Raw genomic sequence first — 27,300 nt, 5'->3', positions numbered from 1 at the left:
ATGTGTAGCAACATGGATGGACCTTGAGGGTGTTATGCTGAGTGAAATAAGTCAGGCAGAGAAGGACAGATACCATAGGTTTGCACGTATAGGTGGAGTAGGAGGAACTTAATGGAGGACCATGGGCAAGGGGAAGGGGAAAAATAGTTGGGGAGAGGGAGGGAGGCAAACCATGAGAGACTCTTGAATGCTCAGAACAAACTGAGGGCTGATGGGGGTGGGGGAGAAGGGAAGGGGAGTGATGTGCATGGAGGAAGGCACTTGTTGGGATGAGCACTGGGTGTTATATGGAAACCAACTTGACAATAAACCATTTGGGCCACTTGTCTCTTCCCCCATTTTAAATTCCTGTTCTTAAATTTTAAGTTCACCAGTACGGAGTGAGCCTCAGAAACCCTAGCTCTCCCCGCTCCACCCCAATAAAAGCAAAACCTAGGCCCATGCTCTTTCTACCCTGTGTGGCCTCAGGTGTGCTGTGTAATTTCCAGTTCCTATAACTAATAATCTTTTATTTTCTCAAAGTTTCCTGATGGTTGTTGCCTAAGGGCATCTTCCAGTCATAATAAGAACCACAAGGCCTGGTCCAACCACAACACTGGTTATTGATAGGCTGAGACCAGCACAAAACACACAAAATAGCTCAATTATCCTGTGCGCTGCTTATCTGTTCTCATTCAGCCATCCATTCATCCATCCATCTATCCATCTGTCCATTCAGTCAGACATATATTGAGCTCATGCTCTGCATAGAAGACCCTCAGCAATGAGGGGCTGTAAAGAGGGAACCTCTTAGATCTGTCCTCCAAGTACTCACAGTTCTATCATGAGGTGTTAGCCTATTGTTTTCCCAAGGGGAAATTGGACTGATCTCTCTTCTTAAAAAGAGCAAGCAGGGCTCAGCTCAGAGCCCTCACCGGGTGAGAAAACAATAACATTGATTTTTCTTTCTTTTTTTTTTTTTTACAAATAGTTAATTGTCAAATTAGTTTCCACATAACACTCAGTGCTCATCCCCACAAGTGTCCTCCTCCATGCCCATCCTCCCCTCCCCCCTAACATTGATTTTTCTAAATATGGTGGATAAAACTGGGTTTTAATTTATAGCAATGATATATGATTTTCCCTTAAACCTATTAGTGAATGACATGCTTGAATAGTTCAAACTTGAAATTTAAGAGACTGAATACCAAGTGTGCATGAGGATATGGGCCCTCTGGAGCTCTCACCTTCACTGTGAAGAGAGTGTTAAATGCAGTAAAACCACTTTGGAAGACTGTGTGGCAGTTTCCTATAATTTTAAACATACATATAAATAAGCAGTTCTTTTCCCAGGAATTGGCTCAGGAGGAATGAAGAAATACATCTACGCAAAGACTTGTACACAAATGTTCTTAGCAACTGTATTCATGTATTAAAAGCTGGAAACAGCCACGTTGTCCATCAACAAGAAGATGGATAAACATATTAGTCATCCATACTATAGAATACTGCTCAGTGATAAAAAAATAAATAAATAAATAGATGAGACTACTTAATGCTCCTTGAAAAAACATAGATGAATCTAAAAACATGCTGATCAAAAAGAGTTAGACACAAGAGTACATATTTATGATTCCATTTGTATGAAACTATAGGCTTATCTAATCCACAGTAATATAAAGCAGAGGAGTATTTGTCTGGTGCCCTAGTACTGGCCCTGCTTTCTGGTTAGTTACCTGGGCCCAGGATCCCCAGGCATTCATTCATGCATTTATAACCATGCCTGAGTGCCTACTCTGGGCCAGGCACTGTATTAGATACCATATTAGGTACGGGTCCTCAGGGAGCTCACGGTCTAGCAGGGACAGGAAAAGTAAGTGTGAAGAGGAAGCCCAGGGCCTATAGGCCCTCAGAGGAGAGTCACCAGACCCAGCCTGGGAGACAATGGTGAGGAAACTTTTTAGGAGAAAGTGAAACCTAAGATTTTAACAAGGTAAGTCTAAGGGGTAGTGTAGGGCAGGTCCTTCTAGACTGCCTGGTCTAGGATTTCTTTGGAGCTTAGCCTTAGAAGCTGAGAGCCCACTGAGCACCAATTTGCAAAAGCTGATGTGTGACTGCATCCACCCTGCTTTTGTAGGTTTGAGCCATGGCCAAGGAAGCCCGACAGTGCCCCCCTGTCCCAGGTGGATTCCATCCCAGCGACCTCGGCTTCTGCCAGCTCTCCAGCAGTGCCAGTAACAGAGTCTCCCGAAATGGAGCTAAATGGTTTTGTTAAGTAAGTGCAAATGCAAGACCAGAACGGATTTTTTAAAATAAGTTTTTTTCTCTACACTGACTTACATTATCAAGCCCATCCCTTATTTATTCCTCCAATAGCTCACTAGTCAACAGTTTAGTGCATGACTTGTATGTGTGGGGCCCTGGACTGTGCATCTGGAATAGAGTTGAAAAGCATCTATATTCTCAGAGGTGATAGCCTCCTGATTCCTGGAGGACTAAGCCCTTCCTATCACATAACCCTCTTCATCTGTCCAGGGTCAACAGCCAGGGTCAGGTCAAGGGTAGCAAGCAGAAAAGGATATGACAATTGGCCAAATAGTATATCCTCACAATGAAATGCTTTAATGAATAATAAAACTTAACATTGAGCATTGGGGACACAGAAAATTGTCTGAAGCATTGCTAGAGCTTCCCAGACCTTTTTGTAATTGGACATGGGCTTGGTAGGCCAGGAAAGCATGGTTAGAGTCTGTGGAAGATTGACTGGCCTGATGCCCTAGACTCCATGTTTGGGGACAGGGAGTAACAGAACACTGACCAGTTGACCTCGTGAAAAAAGCATGCTTTGAGTGAGAATCCCACTTATCCTTTGGGATACAGTAGAGGAAGAGAGGAAATGGAGCAATGATATAACTGAAGGCTATGTTGGGACGGGTGCCAAATGAGTGACTCTCCACATTTTGTTCAACTCCCCAGGACTATCCTCGTGGATGAAGATGTCGGGCCTGAAGAAAGACAACACAAAAAAGCACAAACACCCATCGTGATCATCTCCGACGTATGGTTTCCCCTCCATGGGATGGGTTAGCAAGCCAAGAGTCCTTCCTTTAAAACAAAAACAGAGCCAGGGGCAGTGACAAGTGCAAGGCTGGAGTTTGGGTGGGATGAGACTATGGAACTTTATCCAGGTCACTTCCCAAGCAAACACCCGCAGAGCCAACACCCCAGTGAGAGCCATACATCTCACCACATAGATTTTTCTCCATAATGAAAAAGCCATTTACCTCTAAACCTTGGTGCTCTTCCCAGCCCCCAGATAGAGGATACAAAAGGAGAAAGATTTTCCTCCATAATTCCATAGTAAAACAAAGGGGAGATCAAGACAATTTAAAAATTCATATCCTTAAATTTTTCTCCTAGAAGGATGGCCTAAGGAAATCACTGGAGATTTAAAAATTTATGTACAAAGATGTTTGCCACAGCACTTTAGAAATAGCAGAAAATTTTGGGAAAATAAATTACTGTATATCCATGACAATATACAATCTTTTAAAACAGGGTTTGTCTCAGTGGTGGCAGAGCAGGGGGTAAGCAAGCATTTTATACTTTGTAGGTAGGACTATGAATTGGCATAGCCTCTGTGGCATATAATTTGGGGAGTATATCAGAATTTAATGCACATTTCCTCTGCTAGGATACTATCATCCAGATTTGCCTTTACATGTACATAGACACGGACTCTCCTTGCACACTTCAGCTTTGTTGGTAAAGGCAAGAAAAATTGGAAACAACTTGACTCCACCAATAGGAGGCTGACTTGTGTCTGCACAAAGCAATACTATAAAATCTTTTCTTAAAAAAATAAGGAAGTTCTATAACACTGATTTAAAGCAATCTCCGATATATTAATTAAAAAACAAATGTTCTATATTTATTATTGTATTTTATTTTAATCTAGTATAGTTAATGTACGGTGTTATATTAGTTTCGGGTCTACAATATAGTGATTCAACAAGTCTGTATATTTTACTTAGGGCTCATCACAATAAGTGTACTCTTAATCACTATCCCCTATTTCACCCATCTCTCTACCCACTTCCCCTCTGGTAACCATCTGTTTGTCCTCTATACTTAAGAGTCTGTTTTTGGCTTGTCTCTTCTTTTTCTTTGTTCATTTGCTTTTTTCTTAAATTCCATGTATGAGTGAGATCATATGGTATTTGTCATCCTCTGACTGACTTATCTCAGCATTATACTTTCTAGGTCCATCCATGTTGTTGCAAATGGCAAGATTTCATTCTTTTCTTTGGCTGAATATTCTATTGTATGTGTATACCACCTCTTTATTCATTCATCTATCAGTGGACACTTGGTCTGTTTCCATAATTTGGCTTTTATAAATAATGCTGCAATAAACATAGGGGGTGCATACATCCTTTGAAATTAATGTTTTCATATTCTTTGGGTACATACTGAGTAGTGGAATTACTGGATTATATGATAATTCTATTGTTAATTTTTTGAGGAACCTCCACACTGTTTTCCACAGTGTTTATGCCATTTTGCACTCCCACTGACAGTGCATGAGGGTTCCTTTTTCTCCACATCCTCGCCAACACCTGTGGTTGCTTATGTTTTTTATTTTAGCCATTCTAACAGGTGTGAGGGGATAGCTCATTGTGGTTTGGGTCTGCATAGTTGATGTTGAGCATCTTTTCATGTATCTGTCAGCTACATGTTCTGTTTTTTAAAAGTATTTTAGATAATGCTTGTGAAGAATATTTATGGAAAGGCAGCATTCATATCAATTGAAATATCAAAATACAAATACATACCCTTATATAAACACATTGTACAGACACACAGATGTGTGTGTGTGTGTAGTATAACTTAGTAATTTATTTGTATTTCTCTTTGAAGCTTTCTATATTTTCCAATTTTTAAATAGTATATGTATGTATATAAAATACCTTTAAATCTTAATTTTCTTTTTCTGTTTTCAAAGAAGCTTGTCATAGAAGAGTCAAGAATAGAGAAAAATGAGGGGCGCATGGGTGGCTCAGTCAGTTAAGCCTCCCTCTTCGACTCAGGTCATGATCTCACAGTTCATGAGTTTGAGCCCCGCATCAGGCTCTGTGCTGACAACTCAGAGCATGGAGCCTACTTCGAATTCTGTGTCTCCCTCTCTCTCTGCTCCTCCCCCACTCATGCTCTATCTCTGTCTCTCAAAAATAAACATTAAAAAAAATATTTTTAAAGAATACAGAAAAATGAAAGCAAAAATCCTCAAAATCCCACTATTTATGAAAAAGAGCCACTGAAATTTTAGCAAACAACCTCCCAGTAACTCTATTTGCATACACAAAGCTCTGAATTTATACACACTTATACCTTCAGGTGTGATACATGGGCATATGTCATTTTACATAAATGGAAGTGCTTTTTCACTCAATAATATGTTGCACATATGATTCTCGATCCCTAAATATATATATGCTGCCCCATCCTCCATGGACAGAGGAGTGACACACACTCCATTTATTTATTTATTTATTTAAGTTTATTTATTTTGAGAGAGAGAGAGAGAAATCCCAAGCAGGCTCAGCACCACCAGTGTGGAGCCCAATGCAGGGCTCAGACTCACAAAAGCAGAGACTATGACCCGAGCCAAAACCAAGAGTTGGCACTTAGTGGACTGAGTCACCCAGATGCTCTCTACACACACTCCATTTAAAGTGCTCTCCTATTGCTAGGCATTTAGTTTGCTTCCAAAGTTTTGCTGCTATAAGTAATGCTGCAGAAAACATCCTTGTACATATATATTTGTCCAGTTATTGCCATAAGAAAAAGAAATGTACTATTTTAAAAGTATAGACAACTTACATCCATTTTCTGTCCCTGGTGGGGAGGAGCACATTGATAACTCGTTGTGAATGCTTGCTGGTTTTTCCTCCTGCCTCTGATTTCTAGGAATTAAAACTTAATTCTGCTGAAACAGAAAGAATAGACCCAAACCAGAACCAGGTGGAGTTTCAGGAACCCCCATGGAGCTTTGAACGGGAAGAAATGCTTCCCATCGGGGTAGAAGAAGTAAGTAACACCTCATGGGCCCTAAAGTCAGATAATACCAACTCTTCTCACTTAGCACCTGCCCCAGGTTAGAAATCTAAATCCTGCTGGGCCACTCTTCCCCTCATTACCATCATATATGTCCAGCGTGCTGGGATAAGTGCCTTTCATGAGTCAAACAAGTTAAAGTCAGGAATTAATCTATAAATTGACTGAATTTATTCAGTTTTAAGTTTAAATAAATTTAAATTTATTCAGTTTAAGCTACCCTCTGCAGCACCTTCATCTCGATGAGGCTCTCCTACAGAATGATTTTCTCTGCAGGTGTTTGATATTCTGCCCCTGTACGGAGTGCTGCAGCCGCATAGTAACCACCAGATATCATTCACCTTCTACGGACACTGTGACATCATTGCACAGGCTAAAGCCCTGTGTGAAGTGGAAGGAGGGCCTACCTATGAGATAATGCTGCGGGGAGAGGCATCCCTGGTCAACTACTTCTTTGACACCAAGGATATTAACTATGGATTACAGGTATTGCCCACAACAGGGAGAAGATTTCCTGGTTTTGCCTTAAACACATATGGTCCTGTGCTGTAACGTGTCCTAGAGCCCCAGATCATCACAATCTCAGCACCACCCCTAACGCTGATCCCTGATCCGCCTCTCTAACCCTAATCATCCTACTGCCAACTATCTGCCAGACTTTTTCACTTGCTTTTTCACTTTTTCACTGTCTCCTGAAATTCAGCATGTTAGATAGTAAAACTTGCATCTTCCTTCTCAATCCAGAAGCCCATATCAACCTTTCCTGTTTCTTCAATAGCACCACCACCTTCTCAGTACCTTGAGTTTAGTCTCCAAGCATTTTCCACCACACCCTCCCTTTCACATCCCCACATCCTACAAGCATCCAGGTTAACTGATTCATCAAGCAGGATCCCTCTGTGTAAGTTTTCCCTTCCCATGGCCACTGTGGTTGTCCAGGGGTTCATCAAGCCATTACTAAGATATTAGAGCAGTTCTTCTCAAACCATAATGTGCTTACAAATCACCTGGGAATCTTGTTCTAGTGCAGATTCTGACTCAGTAGGTCCAGCATAAAGCCTCAGAATCTGCATTTCTCTCAGGCTTCCAGGTGATGCCAAGGACTCCATGGAAGCAAGGGGTCACACCACACTCATGGATTCTACCACTACCCCATCTAAACAGCATTGGCACATAGATTTTCCCCAAATTGCATTTTCATCCTATCAACCCTCAGTGATTAACCCTAGCAGCATTTAGGAAGCAACATAGTATTGAGAAAAAAATTGAGTATTCTTCCCAGTCAGAAGAATGGGATGCTATCCCAGTTTTGCTTCCTACTGACTTTGTAACCTTGAACATATCACCTAACCCCTCCAAGCCTCAGTACGCCTCATCTATCAACTAGGAATGGGGTACCAACAGGTGCTTGTGGTTATTAAAATGTCTGGTCCATACTGTGCATAGGTCAGAGAAGGCCTCCAATCATGAGTTCATTTCTCCATCATCCATTGGATCAGAGCCAAGCTCCTCCACCTGGGTGAGGGGATCCTAAGCCCCTCTATTAACTGATGCTCCTTACACATTAAATTTGGTTTCTCTTAGTTTCCCGTTATAGCCCATTCATCCATTTGTGGCCAAGCTGGTTTGCCCACTGACCCTAATGCATCCCAGTCCTTCTTGCCTCAATATTTCCTCTTATATAATCCGTCTCATCCTCCACTCTTTCAACCCAAAATCTACACATACTGTAAGATTCAGCTCAGCTCTATCCTTTAGTTATCTTTTTCTTATCTTGCATTATCTTGGTGTTTAAGTGTATTCTTTGCCATAATATAATGTACATTCTAATTTTTGATTCAGAATAATTGTTAATTTTATATCTGTACATCTTCTTTTACCAATTAGATTTTCTCAGATCTCCTATATAGCTAGTGCATGGATAATTATTGAATTGTGTGTGTACATGTGTGTTTATAGGTTAAAAATTGTGCCTAAAAGCAAATTCACCCAACACCTATTAAGGCTTTGTCCATTGAGTTGACCAAATGCAATTCCCTTTCATTCCTTATCTCCAGGGTCTCCTGGGAAATTGGTTCTGGATCATCTCAGAGTGTATTCTTTGAAACAGCCAGTCCTTGCCCTAGCTTATCCTAAGAACCCCCGAAGTGGCCTCATTTTATGGTTATTGGGCCTGCTGCTCAGTGGCTGAATTGTGTCAGTAAAATCTCAGGAAAAAGAACATGTCTTGCCTACTGTTTCTCTCCATATAAGTAGAAAATTCTAATTCTAGACTCAAATCTTATCCCAAAAAGTAAACAAGCAAATATTAGTATAGGAAAGCTTACTTTTAAGATACTCTGTTATGAGTTATTTGTAGTGAAGAAACTCAGGTTCAGAGAGTTAAAATGCCCCACACAGAGGCCTACTAACCTAAACTAGGTGTTGGAAGAGCTAACACAGAGCCAGGTGTACAGGGTCTGATTCTCCTCCAGCTCCAGAGGGCACTTTTTGATGCTAGCGAAATGTGGATTGGCCAGCATCTGAATCAGGAGAGATGAAATCTCTGTGTGTGACATATATTTGTCCACCCACCTTTGCCAGGATGATAGTAGCATCCCAAAGGATGGCTGATAGCTGTCACTCTTCTTCTCTCAAGCTGTTTGACCACGTCACAGAGAATGAAATCACACTGAAGAACACTGGGAAAGTTGGCTTTGAGTTCAAGGTTCTGACAGACCACTTGTCTTCACCAGACAACCTTCTGCCCGGAGTGCCCCTAATCGTGCCCAACTCTGTAAGTAACCTTCTGCCAACAATGGTAGGAGGGACCCAAGTTCAAACCTGCAGCCACAACCCCGTGGCACATGATTACATTAAACATTCACTGCTGGGATTATGGGTATTATTTTTTTAACTAAAAATAAGTTCTCAGAAGTCAACAATAATATATAATTATTATATTATTATGTATTATTATTAATAAATTCAAGCACTATACTCACTTATTAAACAAGTATTTATTGACTCCAGCCAGGCACTGTACAGGCACCAGGGGCTCCACTGTGAACAAGACAATATAACCCCATGGATTTTTTTTCATGACTGTAAGAATAGTTTATTTCTACTTCTGTCCTCATACTTCCCTCGTAAATCCTTAAAGCCAAGGGATTCCTCACCACTTATTTTTATCAATCCTTTTTTAAATATACTTTTATTATACATGTATGTATCCTTAAACAGAGTACTTTTAGTTTATTAATTTACTAAAACTTTTAAGCACCTACTATGACAAGGCATTTTTCTAGCACTTGATCCCAAACCTTGGAAATTTTGTTTTATGGGATTTTACTTTATTATTGAGTTTTATGAAATTAGCATCAGTAATGTAATTTTGTGCATTTTGTTTTTCTCATCCAGTATTGTCTTTCTAGGAATAGTGCCCATTGTCACATGTAGCTATAGTTCATTTATTTTCACAATTAAATAATATCCCTTCTATAACTATATTGAAAGCAATTTTTCCTTTTCCTGTCAAAGCATTTGGAAATTTTCCCCCTAAAATGTTGCTAATAGAAACAGCCCTGCTACAAATATTCTTGTATCTGTCTCCTGATCTATAAATGGAAGCATTTTTCTTAGGAAATTTTCTTAGGAATGAAATTTCTGGGTCATGGGGCATGCAGATATTCAATTTGATAATAAGACAGTGCTAAAATGTTTTCACAGTGTTTTCCCCCAATTGGCATCCCCACCAGACATTTACATACTCTCACCAAAATTTAGTAAATTTTGTTAATATGTGGTTTCAAAAATTTCATTATGATCCTAGTTTCATTTCCCTGATTGCTTATGAGATTGAGCAGATTTTACTGCATTTATTTACCATTCATATTTCCCCTTTTTTAAAATACCTGTTCACATATACTACCTATATTTATATTGCTTACTTGTCATTTTCTGATACCTTCATAGCCATTAATCTTGGGAGAAGGGTGGGAATAGAGAATAACTAGCACGAGAGGCCTGTGGGACTGTCTAGTCATTAAATCTCCAGAAGCAGGAGTCCATTGTAAATATTAACATTCTGATCTTTCTGCTCTGTAGGGTTTTATCAGTTCACATAAAGAGCAGGTATTGAAGGTTTACTACTTACCTGGAGTACCTGAGGTCTTTCATAGGAGTTTCCAGATACAAATTGCCCACCTGGACCCAGAAAATATTACTCTGCATGGAGAGGGAATCTTTCCCCGAATCTGCCTCGATCTCCCCAGGAAACTTCAAGGTATTACTACCTACTATAGTATTTCCCTACTAGGGAACAAAAGGTACATTTTAGCTTTGCTTATTTGAAGGCTGACTGATACTCACATGATTTGCTTCGCAGTCCTCACTAGTTCACGTCTGTGTTATTCCTCAATTCTAAAAAAAAAAAAAAAAAAAAAAATCAAGTTGAAATTGATTTGGTGACCTGTGTTTACAGGATGTGGTCCATGGCAGTCCCAAATTAAGACCCCTGGCCAATTTTACCATCATTGAATTACATATAGAGGAATCAGAAAGTTGCACTTCAAAAGGTCTTTTCCTCCAGGACACATTCTTTCCAGCTACAGTCTCTCCCTGAATTGTCCCTACTGTGGCATACTCACAGATGACCACTGAGAGGTGAAGTCTGATTTTACTCCAAGGAGTAGAATTCATAAAATATAAACTGTACAGAAAGGCAACCAAGGTTCTGACCCTTTCCTTATTTTGGCATCACATAGTTTGAGGGCTAATTTAAACTTTTATTAGTTGTCTGCGCACATGCTTAGCCAAAATTTTTCTGGTAACATCTAGCCCCTGGAGCCATTCCCTCTGTACCAGAAGACCCATCTTGGCAAATCCCAAAGTTCAGCTGAGCAGCTCTCTTGACCATGGACTCTCTGGCTCCTTCTTCCTGATGTGAGATACAGGATGAAGAGTGAAGACAAAGTTCTCACTCTTCTTTGTGACTTCTTTGAGCTCCTTGAAATCTGCGTTCTGCAGACAGCTTTGGACTAAACCCTCACACTGAGCCTTTCCTCCTCTCCTGATCCCCAAAGTCACTGACTCACCTATTGGTGGTCATCCATTATACCCTAACTGCTCCCTAAATGTACAACACAAATATTAGTAAATCTAACACCATGTTACACTCTAGCATCTAGGGTTCCAGCCCACCAAAAGTTAGTCCAGCTCCATGTGTAACTGTCAGGAAGGAAAGTCTTTGCCACTTGGTTGAAAACCAAATGCCCGGCTGGCCTTATGAAGGCAGTAGACATGTTTGGCCAGCAGAGGGCTTTTGAAAAATTGAGATCTGAATACTATTAGTTCCAAATACTATTCGTTGGGTATCCCATGCTCCCATTCATCACAAGTATAGTGCTTCCTATAGCTCCATAGTAGGCACTTTATTTTCTCTGCCTACCTTGTCCCTCTAGCATTCGAATTTGCACTGGCTTACTGGTGAATGTGGATGTCTGAAATCTTTCCACTGATTGCCTGCCTCTCTGATTTGGGGGACTGGAGCTTGTTTAGTTACAGGTAGAGTTGCAGATATAGTCATTTAGCTTACTGAGATTTAACAAACATGCAAAGTCACTTAAACGATGACTGGCCATGTAGGTGTGTACAGCACAGAAGGCATGCCCAGATCATGCAGCATTCAGTACTAGAGTCAGGAAAGCATCAAGGGAGCCGGGATCTGGTTGATCACCCTATGTGTGACTTAGGATGTTACTCCCATCAAGTTCTTGCAAGCCAGCTGGTAGCTCCCTAAAGCATAATCACATTAAGCTCATTGGGGTCTTTGCTACAAACTGAACTCACTCACAAATTATGTCACCCTCTGAAGCAGAGAAAACATGGCAGGCAAAGCACCAAAAAGTTCACTTCCCTTCTGACTTTATGGACCCTAAGCTGAAAGTCTGTGTTTTAGGCATAATTCATATATATCTAACTATCCTAATTGCTTTCTCCTTACAATCCCACAGGAAATGAAAAGTATGAAACCTTCTTGAATCAGGCCAGAAAAAACCTAGGAAAAGACAACAACTGTGAAACACTTGATCACTTAGAGATAACTGAGGAATTGCCTGATGATGAATCTTCTGAGGTAAGATTCACTTCACCCTGCGCAGAATGAATGTGGGAGAACGGTAGGTGCAAAGACCCAGGGGCAAGAAGGACATTGTCTCTCCGAGGAACAGAAAGGAGAAGAAGCTATAGCTAGAGCAAAGAAGGGGGAGAGGTAAGAACCCCCTAGTGAACCTAATTAAGGGTTTTGAACTTTCTGAGCAAGCAAGTCACTGAAGTGTTTCAAGTGGAGCCTGGGGTAATCAGAATTGCATCTTTAAAAAATCTCTCTGGCTGCTTTGTGAAGCCCTGAGAAGCTCTCAGGGGTTTTGAGGGGAGGGGGGCAGTGAAATAAGAGTAGATGTGCTGAGATGTGCTCAGTTTTTAAAAGCTGATGGAGTAACTTTAGATGAGAGATGGTGGCAGTGTCAACAAGGGTAATAACATAAGAGGTGGAAAGAATCAAGTAGATTCAAGAAATACTCTGGAGGTAGAATAGTCAGTGATTAGGGATTAGTTGGATATGGGGATGAGGCTGAGGTGCCCCCCACCCCAAGGGTCTTGCTTGAAGGACAAAGTAAGGAGGAGGACTGAGATGGGAAACTCACAAGGAGAAGCAAGTTTGGGGGGAGAGGGAGAAGAGACATGAGTTCTGATGGTTTGTTATTATACATGAGATTTCTAAGCATCATCCAAGTGAGGCTCCCACAGGGAGCTGGCCCCACAGGCTAGGGACCTGAGGAGAGAGATAGGCCAGAGAACGTGCTTTGAGTTACCAGATGGTCATTGTGATCACAAGAAATGGTGAGATTCCCTGGGAAGTGTACTGAGTGAACAGGGAAGAGGGTAGATTCAGAAAAGAGCCCTCTGGTCCAGCTAAGTAGGGGAGGGGGCACCTGAAGAGGTCCAGCCTGGTGCCTCCAAGGTGGGAGCCAAGCCAAGAGTTGGTCTCTCCAAGGAGAGAGTGGCCCAGCTTGTAAATAAAGGCTGCCCCACCCCAGTGGAAAGTGAAAGCAAAATCCCAAAATCTCTTCCCTCATCAGTTCCCTGAAATTCTTCTCTTTATAGTCCATTCCTGACCATAAAGCCTGCTTTCTCCCTGTGCTCATCTTTTATTTTTTTAAATGTTTGTTTATTTTTGAGAGAGCACAGTGAGGGAGGGGCAGGAAGAGGGGGACAGAAGATCCCAAAACCATTGCACTCACTGAAGCGAGCCTCCAATTCACCAACCACAAGATCATGACCATTGAGAACTGAAGTCCACTCCTCAACCAACTGAGTCCCCCAGGTGCCCCTCCCTGTGCTCGTCTTCTAAAATGCAAATGTTCATAAGACTATGGTCATGAAGAAGAATTACAAATGTAGCCAGAGAGCCCTTAGACTGGTTAAGACACTGGGGAGACTGGGAGCCCCAAAAGTCACCAGCAATGACTTGTTTTGCGTAAGTGGAAAGTGCACCTTAGCTCCAGGAATGATCATAATTACTAACACAAGCTACCATTTATTGAACTGCTGTCCAGGCCTGTGCCATGCTACTGACCTACATTATTATTTCATTAACCCCTCCCACAGTGGAGGGGGCAGTATGGTGCCATTATTGTCTTAATTTTACCGTTTTATAGAACTTGGGGAAGTGAACTACTGGTCCCAAGGCAGGCAGCAGAGCTAGGATTTGAATCCAGGCCTGTCCAACTCCTAAAACCGTGTTCTTAGCCTCTGTCCTCTCCCACTGGGCCCCCAGCTGTCCATGAGGGGCAGCAGTGTGTCCCCAACCTGCTCACTACATTCCCAGGTGGCTACTGATCAGAGCCATAGCACCCCTGTCTCTGACACCACCTCAGGCTTCGGGTGGGGCTTCTGTGATGAAGTAGAGGCAGAGCCAGCTAGTCCCCTGCACTGGCAAGGCTCCACCTCTTATGGCTCAGGAGCAAGCATAGGGTCTGCTCTGCTTGAGTCTAGATGACTGGGGACACCTGTAGGTGAGGCACACTCCTCTCCCACCGTGTCACCACTTCCCTTGGTCTCATTACAGGCCACTCCATACATTCCTGCTGGGCCTCAGACTTAAGGTTTGAGTTTTCTGGAACAGTATTTCTCAACCTTTTTTCACTACCACCTCCCAAGACTTTTTTTCCCCCTCATACCCCATGAGATATTTGTATTATATATAAAAAACATAATCTCTTTGAAGAGTTTGATGTTACTTTTTTTTTAACTTTATATTTTGAAATAATGATAGATTCACAGGAAGTTGCAAAAAAAATTACCAGTTTTCTCCACTGGTAACATCTTACATAATTGTAGTACATCAAAACCAGGAAACGGTCATGGGTACCAGCCACAGACCTTATTCTGATTTCAATTTTATATGCACTCGCACATGCACACGCACGCATGCGTGTGGTTCTATGCAATTTTTTGCATATGTAGGTTTGTGTAACTCCCACCACAATTAAGATACACAACTGTTTCATCACCACAAAGATCCCTTGTGCTGAATAAAACTGAATAAAAAACAAAATCTCCTTCCAGCCCAGAAAATCTCTCCACAAAGATAGAAGAGAAAGAAAACAATTTTATTATTGACTAAGCATTAAACCAGAATGTGATCCATGTTACAGGCAGTTTGCTAAGAGACTGCAAAGACAGAAAGAAATCTCAGCCTTATATTCAGCCAGATAAAACCTGTTAACATCCATATTCTTGAGGTGAAGAGTAACTAGTCCTTAAGTAAGAACTATAACTCACTATAACTAGTCCTCAAGAAAGAGCACTTGACAGCACCATCCGTCACGGCATAGTTCATCCTAAATGCACATGGTAATTGAGGTGACCATCTGTATTGGACAATTGGCTTTATCCAGAGGGAACCTCTCATGTTTGTATGGCCGGGCCTTCTGAAGTCAGGCTCCTAATCTCTCACAGAAACTGGGAGATTATATCTCAAAGAGAAGCTTCCCAGGACCTTGAGGAAGACACTCCTGGATTATAAAGCTGACTAGATTTATATGCATTTCCAAAAGATAGAGAAAGAACTTACAAATTTTGTAAAGTAAGTGTTCCAAGAAAAGGGAGTGGGAAGAAGCCCCCACCCTTATTTCCACCAAGGAGAACAAAGCCTATTGTTTTTCCACTTTATTTGGCCTAATAAGCTACTCCTTCATAGCCACACACCCCCAATCTCTTATCCCTTACACCTGGCAAACACTATAGTTCTCCATCTCTATACTTTTGTTATTTCAAGAATATTCTGTAAATGGAATTACATTGTATGCAACCTTTTGAGACTGGCTTTTTTTTTTCATTGAGCATAATGCCCTTGAGATCCATCAAACTAATAGTTCATTCCTTTTTATTGTTGAGTAGTATTCCATGATATAGATGTACCAGTTTCTTTACCCTGTCCAACACCCCTGTGAAAAGTTTAATACCACAACTATACTGTATATCTGTTTATGTACTGTGGCCTTTTGGAATGCCATAAATCATTGTAATAGCTAAATTTTTTTCATTCCCCCATGAAGCAATTTATTTCCCTCTTAGGTGATTTGACCCCATTGAGAATGCATGTTCTAGAACAATTTGGTCACTTGTTTTTTTCTCTTGATCCAGTTAAGTCCTCAGCTCCAGATGGAAGTAGAGCGACTTATAGTCCAAGGCTATTCTATAGAGCATCAGAAAACTATTATCCCCGATTCCACAGATGACTTCAGCTATCAGAGTCGTCGCAGACTAGCCAAGTGAGTATCCTTCCATGGTAGGCTTGTTTCAGAGGATAGCAGAGCAAACAGTGCTGCTGCCCACCAGAATGCTGCCTGAATCAGTCAATGGTTGATTGTCTAGAAATGAAATCTACTTACCTTCTAGCATCCAGCCAACCAGGCAAGTCTCTGCCTCTGAAAGTCAGAAACCTCTGGCTTTGTCTAATGGATAGGCCTGGCTGCAGGCTCGTGTGGGCCTACACTGAATGTGTTTTGAGATAATGGCTGAAAGAGTAGTGTGGACTTTGGGGGGGAGGGAGTAATCATTTTTCTAACCTCGTGTCTGGAGGGTGGTTGTTCTACCTCCCCTCCAGTTCTGAGGTCAAAACTGTGCACAGGAGATAGAAGAGACCAGCACAGTCACTCTTTTGGAAAAGTGACTTGTTAACTGTTTCAGAGTCCAGCTGCCAGAGTATATCCTGGACTTTGGCTACATCATCCTTGGGGACATCCGAACACACATCATCAAGATCACCAACACCAGTTACTTCCCAGTGTCCTTCCACGCAGAAAAGCGCGCCCTTCATGACACAGGTAACCAGGCTGAGGAGACTATTTCCTCTGTGGTTTGTCATTTCTAACAAGGTGCCCATCGGTACTGATCTTCTGGAGTAGTGTTCATGCTTCTTCCGGGATCAGCTAAAAGAATTCTTGGGCCATTAATTGATACTTTGAATGGTCATCCTGTCCCAGAAGGGCCCTATCTACTGCAGCTCTTATTTGCCATTACTTTTTCCCACAAAGAAATTTTGTTTATCTTGGTCCAGGTTTCAGTACTGAGTTAGATCGTGTAAAAAATCTGCCTTACTGTGAAACAGAAACATTCGAAGTGAAATTTGACCCACAAGGGGCCAATCTCTCCATTGGAAACAAAGAGGTCATTCTACCCATCAAGGTAAGATGCACTGCTGCACCCAGCTGATCTTCCCCAGCTACCAGCTCAGCTTGCCAGTTATCCCTAGGATGAATCAGTTACTATTGCAGAGCCACGATTCTTCTCCCCAACCACATGCTACAAGGTAACAGCAATTTTATGCCCATTCTAGGTGGTTGGAGGGCCAACAGTTCACATCTGTCTCCAAGCCAAGGTGACCATTCCTGCTCTGACACTGTCTTGTGAAAAAGTGGAGTTTCCCACAATACAATGTGGACAGTGCCTCGTGGAAACTATTCAGTTTTCCAATAATCTCCAAGTCCCTTGTGAATGGTTTGTCCTGAGCCTTAAGCCAGTTAACAAGGTAAACGGGTTGTGACCCATTGGTCCCCTTTTTCCCATCTCCATTTCAGCAAGATTTTGAATTCTGGGTCTTCACTTTCATTATTTCACTCTTCTGCCCAAGACTTGCACTGACAATCATGGCTTCCTAAATACAATCTAGGCCCTTAGCCAGCATTCAAGGACTTACCACACCATGCTATCTGGTGGATATCTTACTCATCTCTGTAGCCCTGGTACCTATACATTCCCTGATACCTGGAAGGGACTCAGTAAATGTAGGCTGGGTGAGTGGAGGATGGAATAAATTTGCTTTCCATAAAAGATGATCTAATTGTCTAATTCTCTACTAACCAGCTGGAGAAACACATGCCAAAGTACTTGAGACAGAAACTATGTGCTGAATTAAAGCCAAAGACACGAATCTTTGAGGTCCAACCCACTTCTGGGGTCTTGGATCCTGGTGAGAGGTCCAACGTGCAAGTGAAATTCATGCCTAAAGAAGAGGTAAGCTTTAAAGAAATATGGTTTCATTCAGAGTCTCTGGGTCTCTTTGAACTTTACTCAAAGGCTACTCTTGATTAGGCAGGACTCTAGGGAATTTTTGAGTGACCTTTCCCTCACTATTGTGATAAGGACATCAAGTGCTTGTTTCATGTAGGAGCTGTGTGGCCTGGTAGTTAAGAACACCAGCTCCAGAATCAGATCTGTCTAGTGTATTGACTTTTATCAGCAGACCTGAGTTAGTGGCCTTCTGCTTCTGTACTGAGAGACTTCATGACTTTGAGTAAATTCCTTACCCTCACTAAACCTCAATTTGCTCACAGATAAAATGAAAAATAATAATATCACATGTCAAAAATCTCTTATTGCAATTTTAAAATCCAATAAGCTCCAGAAACTGGGGGAGAAAATTTTGTGTTTCAGACTCAAGCTCATTTGGTAGAAAAACCTCATCCTAACTGACAGGAGACTACATAACCTTTATTTATTTCACTTAGTTTGCAGAGTCAAACATTATAACTGCAGAAATATTAGTGTTTTCCTACACTGTTGGTGGGAATGTAAACTAGTGCAACCCCTCTGGAAAACAGTATGGAGTTTCCTCAAAAAATTAACAATAGAACTCCCCAATGACCCAGCAATTGCACTGCTAGGAATTTACCCAAGGGATCCAGGAGTGCTGATGCATAGGGGCACATGTACCCCAGTGTTCATAGCAGCACTTTCAACGGTGGCCAAAATATGGAAAGAGCCTAAATGTCCATCAACGGACAAATGGATCAAGAAGAGGTGGTTTATCTATACCATGGAATACTACATGGCAATGAGAAAGAATGAAATCTGGCCATGTGTAGCAACATGGATGGAACTTGAAGGTGTTAATGCTGAGCAAAGTAAGTCAGGCTGAGAAGGACAGATACCATATGTTTGCACGTATAGGTGGATTAGGAGGAACTTAACGGAGGACCATGGGGGAAAAGAAGGGGAAAAATAGTTGGGGAGAGAGAGAGGGAGGCAAACCATGAGAGACTCTTGAATGCTAAGAACAAACTGAGGGCTGATGGGGGCCGGGGAGAGAGGGGAAGGGGGTTGATGGGAATGGAGGAGGGCACTTGAGCACTGGGTATTATATGGAAACCAACTTGACAATAAACTATTTAATAAAAAAATATATATATTAGTGTTTGATTATAGGGGACCAGCCTCCAGCCCTGCTGAGGACATTATGTAACATGGGGTCTATACACAGTGTTTACCTTTTTGAAACTCTAAATTTGAAATCATCTGGCCCCTAGGGTTTCAGCTAAGACATTATCAACCTGCAATAGCTACTTCCTAGGATCATTTTGAAGATTACATGAATTTATTATGTGAATAAAATACATGGCATACTTCTCTCTATGTAGGGTAATAATAAGCCCTTACTGGTAGGGTAATAATAAGCCCTTACTGGTAGATGTACTCCCTGGGCTTCACAAACACTTTTTTTGTGAATGCCATTAGCACAGAGCTTTACAATAAAAGTAAAGTCTGGAGCGCCAGGGTGGCTCAGTCGGTTAAGTGTCCGACTTCAGCTCAGGTCATGATCTCATGGTTCATGAGTTTGAGCCCCACACTGAGCTCTGTGCTGACAGCTCAGAGCCTGGAGCCTGCTTGGATTCTGTGTCTCCCTCTCTCTCTACCCCTCCCCTGCTTGTGCTCTGTCTCTCAAAAATAAATAAATATTAAATAATTTTTTCATAAAATAAAATCCTAGAGCCAGAGAGGGCCCTGAAGAGGTTATACTGTAAAGACTTGTGCTGAAAGCATAAGGCATTAGGGACATGTCTTTCTCTACTTTATTCTTTTAAAAGAAAAAACTCAATGTGGGTTTCACAGAATACCTACAGTTAACTCCCCTTTTCCTGGTAATGGAAATGCTTTGAAGAAATGTTTAAGAGTCTGTAGTGAGAAAGAAGAAAAGCGAATGACTTCATATCTAAATCTTTTTTAAAAAGCCCCTGTTTCTTGCATTATCAGTATCTCCCCAACCCCAACCCTTAAAAAAGAAAAGAGAATTAATATGTTTGTCATTCTTAGAGAGTCTTGNTTACTGACTGGGTTGTCAAGATTTTAGATAGTTTACTAAGTGAGAGACATATCAGTAAGTAAGTTAAAAAAAAAAATAGGTTTGTTCAGATGATTCCATATATGTTGAGTTGGAATTGGTCAAAGTTAATAAAATGTTTCTACCAATTGGGAGGGGAATTTATTGGCTGTATACAAGGAATTGGTTAACTTTGCCACCCATACAGTCCCCATCTATCTTCAGCATCAGTAGCACAAGAGAAATGACTGATATTATAAGATATGTGCAGAATACTGTGTTAGAAAACAAGGAAATGAATGAAATGTTTTTGAAGTATTTCCATAAGAAGCAATTAAAATATAGAAGTTTGGGTCAGAAGGTGCTAAGCCTGTAACTATATAGAAAATCCTTTTAGCCAATAATTTATTCTCTTACTGTCTCTATCAATAGATATTTTCTGGGTGTGTATGTATGTCCATACACATTCCATTCATCTGATTTTCCCCCTAAGCTAAGATAGTTAAGATCGCTTCAAATCATGAAGCCAATCATGGCCTTCAAACCCAAGCCATGACCACAACTGTATCAGAATGGCCTGAACATGTGGTTAAAAATGCAGAATTCCAGCCTTACCCTGCCCCTATCAAGTTGGGATCTCTAGGGTTGGGGCCTGTGAATCCATATTTTTAATAAGTCCCAGTGAAAACCAGATTAGGGTAACTGATATCACTATTAACTGGTACTCAGATTGTAATTATATCTGATAAACTGAATGCCCCAGCTGATCATCCCTGACCCACTGCCTAAGTGTATTTTCAAATAATTTCCATACATTAATTTAGATTCTCTATGAAACAGACTTGAACAAGGATTCAAGTGCAAACAGATTATTTGGGAAGTGTAGGGAACCCTGATGGAGAAGTAGAAGGTGGTCAGGGAAAGAAAGGCAGCTAATAAGGCATGTGAATGAACCAGCTGCCTTGGAGGCTGGAACATAAACCTACTGGGAACTCTGAGGAAGTAGACAAAATGCACATTTCAGAATCATCCCTTCCCAAGAGCAAGGGACCTGTGGTATTTATGTGGTAGCTTCTGAGTCATTGGTTGAGAATTGCTCCTGGAAAGGATTAATCCCCTGCAATTCTGCTCCACCCATGAAATAGAGCCCAGAGATGCAGATAGTAACACATCTGAGCACAATGGAAGGTCTGAAGGATATGAGTGTGGCATTCAGAGGGCCTTTTACAAGTGATGATGCACTTTGTAGAGTGCCTAGCATGCAAGAAACCTAGCATTAATATAGTAATATAAATTGCTCTTATATAATTTTACATGAAAAGTTTTCTCTCTTAATCTAAGTAGGATCAATTTTTGTCCCCACAGTGGTTTTCAGGTTACCGAGAATATAACACAAAACATTAAGATGCTTGTTTTGGTTTTTACATTTTCCAGAAACTCTACAGCCAAACCCTGGTTTTCCAGATTGCCCAGAGTCCTCAGAAGCTTACGCTGCTGGCACAGGGGCAAGGTCTAGAGCCACGCTTGGAATTCACTCCCTCAGTTCTGGAGCTGGGGCCCCTGTTGCCTTATGCACCTGGAGACGAGGCTGAGGTGGTGGTGAAGAATCCCTGCAACTTTCCCATTGAGTTTTACTCCTTAGAATTTGACCAGCAGTATCTCCTTGAAGAGAAGGTGAGCAGAGGCCAAAACCAAATTTCATTTTCCTACCCCTGCTAGGTCCTATCATGTACCTAGGCTCTTCTGTCTGCAAGGACAACTTCCTCCTTGTCAATTTAAAGATCACTTTGTAGCCTTCCCTGACCCTTGCCCTGAGCAGAATTCATTACTTCTTTGTGATCTCATTACACATTTAAAACAACTGATTGAAAAACCAATATGTGCTCATGGTTAAAATTTAAACAGTAAAAAATGTATGTTGCCATCATATTTGAAGTGAGTTTTTGGCAGACAGCATGTAATTGAGTCTTTTTATTTTTTTATTTATTTTTTATTTTTTTACAAATAGTTTATTGTCAAATTATTTTGCACATAACACCCAGTGCTCATCCCCACGAGTGCCCTCCTCCATGCCCATCCCCCCTCCCCCCTACATCCATCTGTTCTCAGTTTTTGTCAGCATTCAAGAGTCTCTCATGGTTTGCCTCTCTCCCTTTCCCCCACCCTTTCCCCCCTTCTTCTCCCCCTTGTTCCTCAGTTAAGGAGCACATGTACCCCAATGTTCATAGCAGCACTCTCAACAATAGCCAAAACATGGAAAGAGCCTAAGTGTCCATCAATGGACGAATGGATCAAGAAGATGTGGTTTATCTATACCATGGAATACTACATGGCAATGAGAAACAATGAAATCTGGCCATGTGTAGCAACATGGATGGATCTATAGGGTGTTATGCTGAGTGAAATAAGTCAGGCAGAGAAGGACAAATATCATATGTTTGCACGTATAGGATGATTAGGAGGAACTTAACTGAGTAATTGAGTCTTTTTAGAAAAATAGACTCTGACAGTCTCTGTCCCTAATTAGTATATTTAGACCATTTACATTTAATAAAATTATATTAGGGCTTAAATCTGCCACTTTTTTCTCTTTGTTCAGGGCTATATATTTTCCAATTGTTCCCCCATGTACTTGTTTTAAACTTTTTTTTAGAGCAGTTTTAGGTTCACACCAAAATTGAGGGGAAGGTACAGATAGTTCCCATATACCCCTTGCTCCACACACATACATACCTTCCTCCATTATCAACATCCCCCACTACAGTGGTACATTTGTTACAATTGATGAATCTACATAATTGATACTTCATAATGACCCAAAATCCACAGTTTACATTAGGGGTCACTCTTGGTGTTGTACATTCTTTGCGTTTGGACAAATGTATAATGACATGTATTCAACATTATAGTATCATACAGAGTATTTTCACTTCCCTAAAAATCCTCTGTGCTCTCCCTATTCATCCCTTCCTACCCCCCAACCCCTGGCAGCCACTGATCATTTTACAATCTCCATAGTTTGGCCTTTTCCAGAATGTCATATAATTGCAATCATACAGTAGACCTTTTCAGATGGGTTGCTTTCATTTAGTAATATGCACTTACATTTCCTCCATGGCTTGATAGATCATTTCTTTTTAGCACTAAATTATATTCCATTGTCTGGACATAGCAGACTATTTATCCATTCACCTACTAAAGGACATCTCGGTTGTTTCCAGATTTGGGCAGTTATAAATGAAGCATCCATAAACATCCACATGCAGATTTTGTGTGGACATAAATTTTTATCTCCTTTGGATAAGTACCAAGTAGCACAGTTGCCAGATCATATGGTAAAAGTACATTTAGTTTTATAAGAAACTGCCAGATTAACATCCGGAGTGGTCATACCATTTTGCATTCCCACCAGCAGAGAGTGAAAGTTCCTGTTGTTCCTCATTCTCATCAACATTGGATGTTGTCAATGTTTGGATTTTGGTCATTCTAGTAAGTCTATAGTGGTATCTCATTTCAATTTGTATTTCCCTGATGACATATGATGTGGAGCATCTATTCATATGCTGATTTGCCATCTGTATATCTTCTTCAGTGAGGTGTCTGTTAAGGTTTTTGGCTCATTTTTTAATTGGATGGTTTGTTTTCTCATTGTTATGTTTTAAGAGTTCTTGAAATATTTTGAATAACAGAAATTTATCACATGCATTTTTCGCAAATATTTCTCCCAGTCTGTAACTTATCTTTTCACTCTCTTGACATTGTCTTTTGCAGAGAAGAGGTTTTTAATTTTAAGAAAGTCCACCTTCTCAATTATTATTTCCATGAACCATGCCTTTGGTGTTGTATCTAAAATGTCATCACCACACCCTAGGTCACTGTTATATCACCCTCTAGGAGTTTTATAATTGTATGGTTTTTGTTTAGGCCTATGATTCATTTTAAGCTTTGTGAAAGATGTGGGGTCCATCTAGATTTAGGTTTTTGTGTGTGGATGTCTGGGTCCAGCATTTAGGTGGAAAAACTATCTTTGCTCATTGTATTGCATTTGCTCCTTTGGCAAAGGTCAACTGACTATATTTATATGGGTCTTCTTATAGGATCTCTGTTCCGTTCCACTTCATCTATCCAGGTCCATTTTTACTGTCTCTACCCTGCTCTGCTACCTTGAGGCTGAGCTGTATGAACTACACCTTTATCTAATATGCTTAGTACTCTACTTTCTAGAAACTGCCTCTTAGTTCCCTACTGTGAGCAATTATGAAATGAGCCACTAATTTCTTTTTCTCTCTCCTTACCACCCTCTAATTTAAGATGACATTCTTTTAAAATTTATTTTTTAATGTTTGTTTATTTTTGAGAGAGAGACAGTGAGAGCCAGGGAGGGTCAGAGAGAGAGACACACACAGAATCCGAAACAGGCTCCAGGCTCTGAGCCATCAGCACACAGCCCAATGAGGGGCTTGAACTCATGAACCACAAGACCATGACTTGAGTCAAAGTTGGACGCTTAACCTACTGAACCACCCAGGCACCCCTAAAATGATATTCTTTTAAATTAATACCTGCTGGGTAATAATCTCACGTACACTCCCTCCATGTTTTTGCTTTTTGTGTTATACCTCTTGTGTCAGAGCTTATAATATTCATATGCAGAACCTGATTTCTATCACTTAGTTTTAGTTCTGTATTTAATATATTCAATGTTCAACACCAGTCCTTGTGATGAAGCTTCTCCAGTAACCACTCTATTGTCTGAAACTCATTCTCTAGTGGATTCCTCAGATAGGACCATGGGAACAGTATTCCCTGAGTACACATATGTTCATCAATATTTATCTGTGGCTTTTACACTTGAAGATAAATTTGGCTGGATACAATATCCTTGGCTCACATTTTATGCACTTGAATATATTAAATGCATAGCTCCATTGTTTTCTCCTAAGGTTTTGCTGTTCATGAAGTCATGCTTTTTTGCTTATTAATTAGTTATCTGTTGGTACAAAACAAATTCCCTCAAGCTTAGCAACTCAAAACAATAAAAATTTGTTATCTCATGTTGTCTGTGAGTCAGGAAATTTGGGAATGGCTTAGCTAAGGAGGTTCTGCTTCCTCTGGACCCTCCCCCAACTCAGCCTTTAAATCTTCTGTCTTCTTTATATCTAATATTTATGCTCTGCCCAATTTAGATTCTGTATCTCGAAGTTTTTTGCAGAAGGGGAATTTGTCCCTCTGGAAAGGAGGCTTTTCATTAGGTATTCATTAAATGCTCAATGGCTTGTGTTGGCACTGCATCCTCTGTTGTGGGCCAGGTTCAACGCAAAGCAGAGTCTAAAACTCTGAGATGTGTATGCAGGTTTCATAGGGAACACTCTCAGGAGCAACAGCAGTGAAGAATAAGGCAAGCAGTGCAGGGCCAAGAGATGAGCTGTGATGAGATTACAACAGAGACCTCAGCAGACCCCACAGGAAGCTCTAGTGCTGGGCTGTCCCTTTAGAATTGCCCCAGTTGAACCAAGTTTGCAAGGCCCTGTGTGTCTCCATCACCCAGTCTTTAGAATATTCCTTCCTTTTGCCCACTGGCCTGCCATGCCACCTCTGTCGTGAATCAAAGCTCCATATATGAGGGGGTCTATTCTAAGCTCTCTTTTCTATATTATATCATTGATCAGTTTGTCTATCCCAACATCAATCCCACGCTGTCTATTACTCCAGTTTCAACAGTCTTAATATCTAGTAGGGAAATCCTCTCTTTTTCTTCTTCATTAATTTTTTAACTATTCTTTTTTCTTTTTCTTTTTTTTACCATTTTTTATATTGAAGTATAATTAACATACTGGATTATTAATTTCAATTGTTGTAAATATTCTTAGCCCTCTGTTCATCCATATAAATATGAGATTGAGCTTCTTAACGGTGGTTTTCACACAACTAAAACTAGTGATCCTGGAGAAAGGATCAAAACAGATTTTTCACATAGTTTGGGCCATACAGAAAGTGATTGCTTTCTAGAACCTTATTACACTATGTTTTACAAATATACATACACACTAGGGTTACCAGATTTAGTAGGAAAAAAAACAAGTTATGCAGTTAAGTTTTGAATTTCAGATAAAAATCATATGACTTATATTATGTGAACATTTTTGTACTAAGAAAATTATTCATTGTTTATCTAAAATTCAGGTTAAACTGGGCATCCCATATTTTATCTGATAACCCTAATACACATTCCTTCCCTACCCCCACACACCCAACACAAACTCACGCACACACATACTTAGTACCATTTTACATGTTTCTCCCTGGATCCTCTATCTGTGACACAACCACCATCCTTACTTGTATAATCTTTCTAGCTACAGTATTTTTCAAGAACAAGTCACTCAAAGTGGATACCGGAGTTCTGTACTTTTGTCAATGGAAAAATAGAAAGAAAAATAGTATATGATATTTGTAAAACAAGAGGAAAATTCTATTCCACATGTGAAACGCCCAGGGTCAAGTGGGGCAAAACTCAACATCCCGTATCCCCAGATTCAGGACCCACCCTTACTTTCTAGACCTCTCCAAAGAACCCTTGTACAGGCAGGAGCAGGGGTTTTAGCCGGTGGGTAAGCAGACCCTCTGAGGACTGTCAGGAGGAAGCTTCTAGCATGACCAACAGCAGTTCCTGTTGTCCTCTTGCAGATCTTGCGAACGCTGAAGGGCTACGATTCCTACAACACCCTGCTGCTGCCTCCCCGCTTTCCGGGGGAAAAGCTACCCCCCGAGGTTTATGAGTACTTTAAGGAGATGAAGCGGTCAAAAGAGGAGCAGATGAAGGCGAAGTTTCTGGAGAGTCTGGCCCAGGAAAACGGTGAGAGGTCAGGGCCGAGAGCCTGGCTTCAGCTACTGTGCTGTCGCCCTGGAAGTATCCCTGCTAGGCGGCCGGCCAGTTACCGAGCTGCTGCCAGATGATGGGCACATGCTGGTGCTTCACCTGTTTCATCTGTAACCCTCACAAAACGGGCCTGTTCTCCCCACTGTTTGAGTGCAGAGACAGGGATACATTCTGCTCCCCCTAGAGTCTACTGGCAAGTTCAGGCTTAAAAACAGCTAATATAGGGGTAGAATAACACTTAGGCTGTACACATTATCTGAGAAACTAAAGCACTGAGATGCCAGGTCCGATGTATGAAGGGGCAGAATTGGGATTTAAGCCCAGATTTCTCTGACTGTGGCATCCACAATGGTAACCACCGTAATCCATGACTTCTGTGTGTGTCCAGGTAGTATAAGGTAACATGTCACACAGGGTACAACTTGGTGCAGGGAGAAGTCAGGAGTGGGGGTTCCCACAAGGATGAGGTTGGCCCTCCATGGTCCTTAAGGCCAGACCCCAATCATAAAGGTAGACTGTGCTCTCATAATTTGCCCCTTTCTGGCCCAGTGCCCCTGTGTTACCCCATCATCCATCCGTGGGCTCCCTTATGTACACTTGAGCATCAGGGATCCTTGATGACCGGTAGCACCATGAAGCTTGTTGTGATGCATGCTTCTCCTTCCCACTTATCATGCCCTCG

The 27,300-nt window shown here is 41.1% G+C and overlaps 1 protein-coding gene across 1 annotated transcript in view; it reads left to right on the top strand.

Annotated features, from left to right (window-relative positions):
• The window catches only part of HYDIN (HYDIN axonemal central pair apparatus protein), a 334,542-nt gene that overhangs the window by 198,585 nt on the left and 108,657 nt on the right, over window positions 1–27,300 (top strand). Inside the window, exons 23-36 of the mRNA XM_077756337.1 lie at window positions 2,117–2,254; window positions 2,956–3,037; window positions 5,950–6,069; window positions 6,373–6,582; window positions 8,735–8,872; window positions 10,183–10,360; window positions 12,090–12,211; window positions 15,784–15,911; window positions 16,330–16,466; window positions 16,700–16,827; window positions 16,979–17,170; window positions 17,506–17,655; window positions 21,173–21,412; window positions 26,426–26,594. Coding sequence (XP_077612463.1) covers window positions 2,117–2,254; window positions 2,956–3,037; window positions 5,950–6,069; window positions 6,373–6,582; window positions 8,735–8,872; window positions 10,183–10,360; window positions 12,090–12,211; window positions 15,784–15,911; window positions 16,330–16,466; window positions 16,700–16,827; window positions 16,979–17,170; window positions 17,506–17,655; window positions 21,173–21,412; window positions 26,426–26,594 — 2,132 coding nt within the window. The remainder of the gene's footprint in view (window positions 1–2,116; window positions 2,255–2,955; window positions 3,038–5,949; window positions 6,070–6,372; window positions 6,583–8,734; window positions 8,873–10,182; window positions 10,361–12,089; window positions 12,212–15,783; window positions 15,912–16,329; window positions 16,467–16,699; window positions 16,828–16,978; window positions 17,171–17,505; window positions 17,656–21,172; window positions 21,413–26,425; window positions 26,595–27,300) is intronic.

The sequence above is a fragment of the Crocuta crocuta genome, unplaced genomic scaffold (assembly GCF_008692635.1).
Source record: "Crocuta crocuta isolate KB4526 unplaced genomic scaffold, BGI_CrCroc_1.0 scaffold388, whole genome shotgun sequence".
In the NCBI taxonomy this organism is placed as follows: Eukaryota; Metazoa; Chordata; class Mammalia; order Carnivora; family Hyaenidae; genus Crocuta; species Crocuta crocuta.
The sequence above is the reverse complement of the archived record's forward strand: the minus strand, read 5'-3'. Positions and strand labels throughout refer to the sequence as shown.